This window comes from Pisolithus orientalis (genome assembly GCF_024613125.1).
Source record: "Pisolithus orientalis strain OTSU chromosome Unknown F5J12scaffold_175, whole genome shotgun sequence".
Classification (NCBI taxonomy): Eukaryota; Fungi; Basidiomycota; class Agaricomycetes; order Boletales; family Pisolithaceae; genus Pisolithus; species Pisolithus orientalis.
Genome location: NW_026260956.1, coordinates 1 through 9684, shown reverse-complemented (window position 1 = coordinate 9684; position 9684 = coordinate 1). Strand labels below are relative to the sequence as shown.

At 47.5% G+C, this 9684-nt stretch overlaps 4 protein-coding genes across 4 annotated transcripts; 2 read left to right on the top strand and 2 right to left on the bottom strand.

Annotated features, from left to right (window-relative positions):
* Positions 1-2420: 2420 nt before the first annotated feature.
* On the top strand, positions 2421-2588 carry F5J12DRAFT_730123 (uncharacterized protein; the record flags this gene model as incomplete). The annotated part of the gene is made up of 1 exon (XM_051741957.1): positions 2421-2588. A coding segment is annotated over one exon (168 nt), but the record flags the coding sequence as incomplete, so codon positions are not given.
* A 220-nt stretch (positions 2589-2808) lies between these two features.
* F5J12DRAFT_943116 (AMP-binding enzyme-domain-containing protein) lies at positions 2809-4438 on the bottom strand (the record flags this gene model as incomplete). Its single annotated transcript, XM_051749709.1, has 9 exons — positions 2809-2948; positions 3143-3280; positions 3337-3546; positions 3627-3738; positions 3796-3940; positions 4004-4068; positions 4124-4239; positions 4289-4310; positions 4364-4438. 9 exons carry the CDS (start codon positions 4436-4438, stop codon positions 2809-2811), a joined length of 1023 nt encoding a protein of 340 aa, XP_051594090.1.
* Positions 4439-5099: 661 nt separating this feature from the next.
* On the bottom strand, positions 5100-5785 carry F5J12DRAFT_874184 (uncharacterized protein). The gene is made up of 4 exons (XM_051747127.1): positions 5763-5785; positions 5627-5719; positions 5380-5577; positions 5100-5331 (listed from the first exon to the last, which is right to left on the bottom strand). The coding sequence occupies exons 2-3, from the start codon at positions 5683-5685 to the stop codon at positions 5424-5426; spliced, it is 213 nt and encodes a 70-aa protein (XP_051594089.1). The 5' UTR covers positions 5686-5719; positions 5763-5785; the 3' UTR covers positions 5100-5331; positions 5380-5423.
* Positions 5786-6048: 263 nt separating this feature from the next.
* F5J12DRAFT_152655 (uncharacterized protein) lies at positions 6049-6869 on the top strand. Its single transcript, XM_051738165.1, has 2 exons — positions 6049-6216; positions 6267-6869. Exons 1-2 carry the CDS (start codon positions 6092-6094, stop codon positions 6799-6801), a joined length of 660 nt encoding a protein of 219 aa, XP_051594088.1. The 5' UTR covers positions 6049-6091; the 3' UTR covers positions 6802-6869.
* The last annotated feature ends 2815 nt before the right edge of the window (positions 6870-9684 follow it).

Here is a 9684-nt window from a genome sequence, read left to right as displayed (position 1 = left end):
ATAATGGATGTAAGCAATGACCTTGGAGTGGCTGTGCTCAGGTCAGGTGATCACAGCTTGGTACATGTCACTAAGTCAGTTAAGTCAAACATACTGACCATGCCTCCAATTTGATCTCCAAGGAGGAAACGTTGTTGGTGCAATCCAGGATGTGGTGTGTGCTTGAGCAGCACACAGCGGTGGCATCACTATAAGAAGGCTGCATCCATGGGGCAACTGGCAGGCATGTGTGACTCTGAAAGCCTGACAGGCAAAGAAAGCCCCCAACTAGATCTGGCTGAAGGTCAGCTCAACAAGCTGAACATTAAATGATACTAAAGTAATCACCTCAGGTGGTCATTCCCACCTGGCATCTCCATCTGAGTCATTGGACACAACAGGTGTGAGTGGGGTGTCCAAGTCCAAGGCCGACCCTGGAAGTGATGTTCAAGATGATGTATGGGTATGGGCTGAAGAGCTCGAGGGAGATGATAATGAGCTGCTGGATGAGTTGGAAGACAATGCGAGAAACGAAAGAGAACGAGATCTGTTCACTCTCTGTATGTGCCCAGTTGCCCTGGCTCTAATGCATGAACTGATCATGCATCAGGGAATGATATTCTATCAGACGAAGATTGCAACAATATCTGCACATTTAACCTCCTTATGATGGGCCAAATCACTCGACATGCTTACTCACAGATGCAATTCACTTTCCAACACAAAATGAACCTCAACTCACAATATGTCATCTTTCAGTGCATGGCCAAATTATCTGGGATCAAACCCCTCTTGGTTGACTGCTGTGGAAATTCATGTGTGGCCTACACCGAAAAATATATTTATCTTCAGTCTTGTCCATTCTGTCAAGAAGTGCGATTCAACCAGTACAGAAGGCCACATCAACAATTCATGTATCTCCCACTTATCCCACAACTGCAAGGGTATTTCCAAAGCATGAGGATGATCAAAACACTCTCATACCATGCAGATTATGATATTGGGAGAGGAGAGATTGCAGATGTATTTGATGGGAATCATTACCAGTGGCTTCTCCATTGTCATGTTATTGTTGATGGAGAAGAGTTACCTCACCAATACTTCTCAGATTCCCGAGACATCGCACTGGGCCTTTGTACTGACAGCTATTTACTCTTCAGGCAGCGACGCAAGGGCCTGTCCAGTACACCACTCCTGTTGCAGAACTACAACCTGCCTCCACATGTGCGAACTCACAGCAAAAACCTATTGTGTGTCAGAATTATTCCTGGCCTGCACCAACCCAAGGACCTTCATTCTTTTCTCGTTCCCCTGGACAATGAATGTGCTGAGCTAGCATATGGCATCCAGACTTTCGATGCATCCCAGCAAGCCCTTTTCAAGATGCACACGTATATCATCATCAAATCTGGTGATATCATTGCAATTGAGCACTTCTTAAATCTCAAGGGCCATAACTCAATCTTCCCTTGTCGTTCATGCAAGGTGAAAGCTGTTCGTGGCTTAGGCAAGACCTATTATGTCCCTCTTCACCCACCATCTCAAAACTGCAGTGCAAGGACCCTCTATCAACCAGCCCCTTTACAACACCACGATGACTTCTCAGATGTAATGGCAAGGATTGCAGTGGCCAAAACAAAAAAAGAGATGGTGATGATCACAAAGGAGACTGGCATCAAAGGATTGCCAGGCCTGACTCGTGTCAGGTCCTTGGATTACACATGATTGTCCCCATGGGAATGGTTTCATTTGTTCTTAGAGAACATTGTCCCGAACCTTGTTGACTTCTGGACAGGCCAATTCAAGGGTCTTGGGATGGGTAATGAAGACTTCGAAATTGCGACCGAAATTTGGGAGGAGATTGGAAAAGAAATTGCTGCTGCTCTCTGACACATACCATCTACATTCGTCTGCATGCTTGTGAATATCGCAACAGACTGCTCACTCTTTATGGCAGAGACATGGTGTTTTTGGTTCATGCATCTTGCTCCAAAGCTACTGAAGGGGCACTTTCCCAAAGACAAATACTACAAGCACATGTGTGAGCTAGCGGCAATTATGAAGGCTACTTTACAGTTTTGCACCCCACATGGACAACTTGACGATATCAAAAGATGCGTTATAGATTGGGTGCAGAAATATGAGAGGTATGTGCATTTCCGATTCAATTGTATCGCAACACTAATTTTTGTCATTAGATACTATTATCAATATGACATTCATAGTTTGAAACAGTGTTTGAGACCCGCACAGGTTCTGTCTTAACCCAAACCGGGTATGGTGACCTAGAAAATATAATAGCCCTCGTTTTGCCTGCCACACCACTCTTTGGAGAACTCAGAGGCAAAACCATTGTTGTCACACTTGTTAGACCATGGGACACAGATGGAAAGGTAGCCTCAGAAGAGGTCGTGTTCTTCAAGTCTTGAAAAGCAAGGATAATTATGGATATCAGGAGCTTAAGAGCTGTTGTAGGCCTAGTCAAGATGCGAGGGAGATGGGGTATCATTGACAGGGCACCTGGGACAGCAACGACAACCTTCGCAGATGATATGATGGAAGGATATTTACATGATGAACATGGTGACGACAACGACTTCATCTTGTGAGAGAAGTAGTTGATTCAATATAATACCATATACATGGGAATTCGTGGTGTGACAACGCGCAGGATATTGATACATATATACATACTGGGGAGAGATGTGATCCCTTTCCAGGTGCAAGCCCTGACTCAGTACACTCCAGATCCAAAAAGCTACCTGAAGGATGTCACAACAGACCTGCACCCACAATAGTCAATGACGTCTCCACCCGAGAAGGTGACTCCTACAGGTCGTCAACATCGTCACACAAAGCTGTCCTGGTGGTGATGGAGCCCGCAATGCGGCCATTGACAGTGACGGTGGAGCTGGAGATGGGTTGAGAACTCTTCATGATGGGGTAGAAGATAAGGGCGATGGTGGTGGCTGCAGGAGGGGCTGACTAGGAGGGGGGGCAGGTGGATGGATGCCAAGATGGTGCCAAGAGCCAACATTGTTGAGCCCAGTGTTACAGGTCCTTGGGGAGGGGAGGCTGGGACGAAGGATAGTGAAAGTGGCGTGTTCGGTGGTACTCGCCTTGCGCCAATTTCATAATGTTCTGGTGTGTATGGATTACTTACCCGCACCAGGGGTGGGCCAAAAAAGACAATGCACCTTCACTCGATCGATGATCTTGAAGCATCCAGAACTATCAACTTCTGCAGCATCCCCAGTGTGTATCCAGCTGTCCTTCAGCATCTCCTGGGTAGTCTTCTCATCTGATGGATACCATTTCTTTTCACAGGCCTTAGTAAATGGCGAAGAGGAGACGTACCTTTATAATATCCCATGAAGCAGTTTGGGCTGCGGACACATAACTCTCCACATGGGTTTGGCTTATCGTTAGACAGGTAATTCATCGCTGGAAGGTCAATGAGTTTGACTTCGAGAATTGGTTGAGGCAGGCCGATCACCCCGCCACCAGTTGGGTCTGCCTGCGAAGTGTGCGTGCAAACTCCACAATTCTCTGTCATGCCATAACTGCCTAGAGTCATTAATGGAACATAATCGAGCGATCCCATGACCTCACTTACCCTGGAAGGAAAAGAAGTAGGTTCGTCGCACCTTCTGTAATACCACAACCAAAAGCAATCTTGAAGAAATCAACCACTTCGCCGCTAATGGGAGCAGAACTGGTGACCATCAGCAAAACGTTCCCTCCAAGTGCAGCATGAATCTGGAAGCCAAGCGGAGTGAGCCAATCGAGTACTGCATCAAGAAGCCTGCCACAAACCTTGCAGAACACCAATGCGTCCCATATGACGTGGGCAGTTACCCTGGTCTTGTGAAGTTGATCTAGTTTCATCTGCACTGCTGTTCGGAAAATAGCACCCTTCACACCCGGCACATTACCAGTGGACATGGCAGCTTGGTATACCCTATTCAGCACTCATGGTACCGATGGGAAAAAGTGAGGTTTCAAGGTGTCATCCATCAAGCACAAGGGGTTGCCAGTGGAGTACCCAATACATCCACCCACAGTGATTACCATCAATTCGCAAATCCGCTGCACACTCAAATCATGGAGATATGTTATTAGACTTCAATAGAATCCCACGAACCTCATAAATGTGCACCAGTGGCAAGTATGACATGAGACAGCAGCCCAGGGGAAAGCTGGTACCAAAGGTGTTAGCATATGCTGCGCTCACGAGATTCATGTGGGTGATGATTGCTCCTGTGAAAAGATAAGTTAAGAACCACTGGCGTCATGAACGGTATTCCACCTTTTGGCAAGTTTGTTGTTCCCTATCATCCAGAATGAATGAAGCAGCCAATCAAGAGTGCAATTAGGAACGTACCGAGGTGTAGCACAAAGAAGCAATCTGATCAGGAGACACTGGAAGAGGTTCAATGAGGTTTTCCTCGCCATACATCTTGACTGTACAACCAAAGGTCAGTGTGCAGGCCTGCCTGTTGAAAAAAAAAAACAATCACAAGTCAATTTTGTGACCATATACCGACTGTCTCCATGTCTGTTGCCTTGAGTGTGAAAACCACGAAGACCTACTACATGATATGGGCGACAGATGTCAGCCAATGGTTTCACAAGTAGGTTGAGGAGGTTTGGGTGCATGAGCACCAGCTCACAGAAACAGGCAACAGATGTAGGCCAACTGTTTCAACGAGCTGAGAAATCATGAACACTTACTCCGTGATATGGGCAACAGATGTCGGCCAACGAAGGCTCAGCGAAACGGGTGACAGATGTCAGCCAACAGTTTCATGAGCAGGTCAAGGAGGTTTGGGTGCATGAGCACCAGCTCACAGAAACGCGCAACAGATGTAGGCCAACTGTTTCAACGAGCTGAGAAATCGTGAACACTTACTCCATGATATGGGCAACAGATGTCGGCCAACGGTATCACAAGTAAGGTTCAGTGAAATGGGCAACAGATGTCAGCCAGCAGTTTCAACGATCCTGCAGAGTTAGTATTAGAAGCTGCCAAGATTTGAACATGTGTGACGTACTGTGGTCGGTTACATTGTGTGGACCTGTTTTCACATCAACAACAATTTTCTTGTTGCAAGTTAGCACGTCACACGTCAACATTTCATTAAGGAACTATCCATGGCCAGAACAAGGCAGAACGCAAAGAAAACCACGTCCGGTATTGCACCATGAGTGCAAATCATTCGCGCTGCTCGCGCCACCCCCATCCGACATGCATCCGTGCAGTCCACCTCAAAGGCTTCAACACTGAGTTCGTTGACATCCGTTCCATCCTCTTGGGGACAGTCCCCTCTGGCTGAGGAGTGGCATAACCAGGTATGTACTATAGGTCCATCCTCCTATCACCGCTAACACGATAAGTAGTATTGCTACCTTTGCCACAACGGAGCTAAATACTTATTCGAGTGCTATTCCTGCCCTCGCGTCGTGTGCGACCCCTGCTTAGGATTAGCGCAGTGGCTCACGGACAAGGCCCGTGCTGAGGACATAGACTTCCAGTGTCCCGGTTGCCACGAACTCGAAGAGGGTGGTGCGAAGCGCAAAGAGCTACATCCGTACTTTGTGAGTTATTCATCATTCACAATCTGAATAGAGCTGACGTGAGTCCAAGCCATTCACGCGCACAGTACTCAGGAAGAGAATTCCCATGTTGGATAAGCCAGTCATCATCTCGGGGATTTGTGAAAGGGCATCTATGTCTCAAGTGTGTGCCGAGTCCACCCTTATTCTTGAGCTCATCTGCACAGGAGTGGAAATTCAAGGTTCGTTGCCATCGCTCCTCAACACGACCATCAAGGAATATCACACAAGCAACTCCCTTCTGTATCAAAAAATAATCTTCGATTTTGGTATGGATCGAAAGTTTAGTCGGTGGAGTACGAGGATCAAAAAACTGGGTGAAAAGTTGGGCACGTATGCCTTCAAGCGCAAGATCATATTCGTTACTGTTCATAGCGAAGTCACCCGCAGTGACCTGTTTGCAGGGAAGGGCGAGAGTGGTGAGGATGTTGCAATGGAGGTTGGTGAGGTACGTGACTGACATGAGGAGGTTACTCTCTCTCATCCGTTTCAGTTCATGACATGCCTGTTCGCTTCTCCCCTGCAAAATATGGTCTACGGTTCTACACTGTTTATGTTGACTTGTGGCCTCGTGGTTTCCTTTGAACAATCATTAGCGGCGTTGAAGCAATCTATCGCGCAGTCAGTTATTAATGATTGATCTATAAAGAACCTTACTAACTGTTGCCAAGACTCCGGCCAGAGTATACGGTCACATTCACTGCCAAGGATTTCCTCAACACGGTTGTCAAAACTTTCATCGTGTCGTACGGCGTCAAAGTCTTGATTGAAGGACATGCTCTGGAGAACATTATCCATGACCTACTCGACGTCTCACTCGAACTTCGGATGCACACTGATGTGATGCTCTTTCATCTTTCAGGCCTAGGATTGCCAAGGGTGCCATGGTTACTTAGCCCTGCCCCACTCACTGCCACCCCTCTCCTTGCCATATACAGGTACTCATGGTACCACAGCCATCGGCGCCCATGGGGCACATCTCTATCCATGGGGTGCCTGAAATGTGGTGCCATCCATCCATGGGCACGATCAAAGCTGGACCCTCATCCACCGAGTGGTTATCACCTGAAGACTCGAGTGTCCACGTGCCGCAAGTGCACCTTTGAAGTGTGTACTCAGCCTCTACCGGTTGAATACGACGTGCTCCATGGCAACCCTACATCTGGGTGGCTCAAATACACCGTTTGCGCTGCAGTGCCACTGTGATTTCGTGCATTTGTCTGTCATTTATACACTTGATACTTCCAAAGTAATGTAATACTGCGTCTGCATGCAATCTCACTTTATTGGTTTGACAACTTGGTGTGAGTAAACAAGGTGACAATGTCATGTACTAAATATCAGTGCCGGTAAACTTCGAGTACTGAAAGTCAGTGCCTAAAAAAATGTGGTACTGAAAATCAGTGCCAACAAACTCGGGGCACTGGTTTTCAGTGTTGCAAAATATGTGGTACCGGGAATCAGTGCCAGCAACTGAAATTTAGTGCTCCAAAAAATGCACACTGAAAATCAGTCCCGCGAAGATGACACTGAAAAGAAGTGCTCACTAGATCAGTGCCAGTGGTACTGATTTTGCTCAAATCAGTACCACTGGCACTGATATTCAGTGCGTTTACTTCCCACAGTGATAGCCCCTGTGGTTCTGTTGCCTGCCGCCTTCTTCATGCCGCACTCCCGCTCCGAATGGCCTCGTCCCCATTACTACTGCCCGATAGATGACCTCCTTGCTGATGCTACTTCGGCACTCACCTCTCTTCCATCCATAACGAAATCTATACACCATCCCATCGTGACCCCATGATTCTGATAATTGATAAAAGCAAAGAACATGTAGCAGACACCAGTGGTGATGCGGCCCGTCAAGATGCAAAGGCGCGACGAGAGCAGGTAGTATGGCTTAGTCGCAAACTGAGCAGCGGGCCTCGGGACCTCCATAGGAAGATTGTTGGACAGAAGTTTCGGACAGTTTCACATGATGCGAGCAGCATGTTAATGCTCACTTTTCCGATGGCTACAGGTCTTCAACAGGGATGACCGCTGTATCGATACCCCACGTTGTTCCCGTCCTTGTACACGTTGTCCGAGTCGGACCTTCTGAATTAATTCTGATGGGCTACAGACTGTCCCTCTGACGGAAACATGTTCTAGCCATATTCAGGATGAGAGTGGTCGTAGTCGCGCATGCACACCATAGAGGCGCATCCCAATTTCAATCTGAAGAGCTATGACATGCTATGTACGTGTAGAAGACATTGCCTGAGTGTATCGATGCACTAATGACCTGTGATTTATACGACGGATGGCTGCGGGGTCCCGCATGTACAAGCTAAACGAATTATGTCGCAAACCACCGTTAACATGGCCGCTCAATGTTGAGAGCATACAGGAAGAAGAAGTACGAGAAAGAGGAAAATGGGATAACGGTCATCGGTTTTCGTCCTCTCCGGTTGACATACTTCGGTGTCGCCCCACTCACTAATTGCGATCTCCTAATATTGCGCCTACTAGCAGACCTGCACTGTGATGGATGTAGGCTTGGAAGTAGGGAAACCCCGCGTCGCAAGTTATAACGTCTATTTTTCGATGACAATCATGTCCGCCTTTTTTGCAGCGGGTTTAGACACACTACATTGAGAGGTGAGGCACACGTGTGCTTGAGATTTGGGGCCGTCACACTGATAGAGTAGGTGTGGTTGAATCGACGGAGAGGGCATACCTGAAAGAACGAAGACAACATCACCAAAATGGGAGAACAGAAAAGGTATAGAAATTGAAGATATCGATCAGCGTCCGAGTACTACCCCTGACGTATGTATATACAAGCGATGCGCAACCATTCATGCCTCTATTAACAGCCCCTATATACCGGGAATCTGAACTGCCGCACGAAGATAGCCAAGGTGAACTCATTTATAGGCCGTAGTTAGTTTGAGATGACGTGCCAGATTTTATACCAAACACAACAAGGGACTATGAAGAGGGATGGACAAAGGGTCAGCTGCAAAGACTGTAATGGAGGGAGGGGGAGGAAAACTATATGCAATGACCAAGGGGATCCGAGCGAGTGTGTAATATATGGTATCGTGTTCGTAAGGTGTGAGTGCTGGTGGTAGTAGTCGTAATCATGAGTTCGACATGTGCATGGCGCGTCCCAAGTACAGGCCAAGCTGAAAGTAAAAAATATCATCATCCGAGGTGATAAGGCGAAAACGCAGGATCATCACGAAGCCCACTTCCGGTCTATTTGGTTTAAACCCTTGCGTGTGTCCGACGACATTATGAGAGGATTGTCAATTAGTACGGAGAGGCACAACTTCATGCTGCACTATACAAAAACAGGTTGTTCGTCGCTGCGATCTGCGGGAAGCAAGTCAGTGACGCTGGAAGAAGGGAGGATGAAAGTGGAAGAATTTACAGCAATAGTATTTTCCCTCGGATGCCAGCTCGCGTGAAGGATCTTCTTGTTAAAGTCAAGCGTCTCAGACTGCATCGCTTCTCTCAAGCCACCTGGTCGCCCATTCTTCAAGCCGTTCTTATTCGGCAAAGGCCCGCCTATCTTCTTCGCCTTGAATGCCGACTTATCGGCTTGCAATACGACATCGTTGGGAGAATCCACGTCAAATATCCGGAAGAAGTTGTGGTACGATCCAGTTAACACGTGCCTACGTTGACGTTATAGGGGCTCTTATCATGGAACGGAGTGGAAAAGAAATGACGCACTTGTCATCACCACCCCAGACACACTCGAACTTATCGAAGATGCAGTCGTTCTCGTATAGATCGCAGAGTTTCCCGCGAAGATGATCGTGGATGGGAATGGTTTTGACGGGTTTGGACTCCATATTGATGTCCCAGATCTTCAGTGATAGGTAATCTCGCGACAAGATGTACCGTCCATCGTGGCTGAATTTGACATCGGATATAGATGAAATGATTTCCGAGAAGAATGAACGCGTAGAGGGGTCTTCCTCCTCCTCGAAGCCTTGGATTTGTGATAAGGGTGCACAATTAGAGAGTCAGCGACAGGAGTCCGTCGAGGACGTACATTTTGCGTGCCGATCGCACAGTGCGGAGTCCCGCATGTCCGCC

Bases quoted from the DNA above. Each gene is read 5' to 3' on its own strand.
- F5J12DRAFT_152655 (XM_051738165.1), top strand. From the start codon at position 6,092: ATGACATGCCTGTTCGCTTCTCCCCTGCAAAATATGGTCTACGGTTCT. The intron at 6,217-6,266 runs GTCAGTTATTAA...ACTGTTGCCAAG, and splicing joins TTGAAGCAATCTATCGCGCA to ACTCCGGCCAGAGTATACGG.
- F5J12DRAFT_874184 (XM_051747127.1), bottom strand. From the start codon at position 5,685: ATGATGACTGGCTTATCCAACATGGGAATTCTCTTCCTGAGTACTGTG. The intron at 5,578-5,626 runs CTTGGACTCACG...TGAATAACTCAC, and splicing joins AGTACTGTGCGCGTGAATGG to AAAGTACGGATGTAGCTCTT.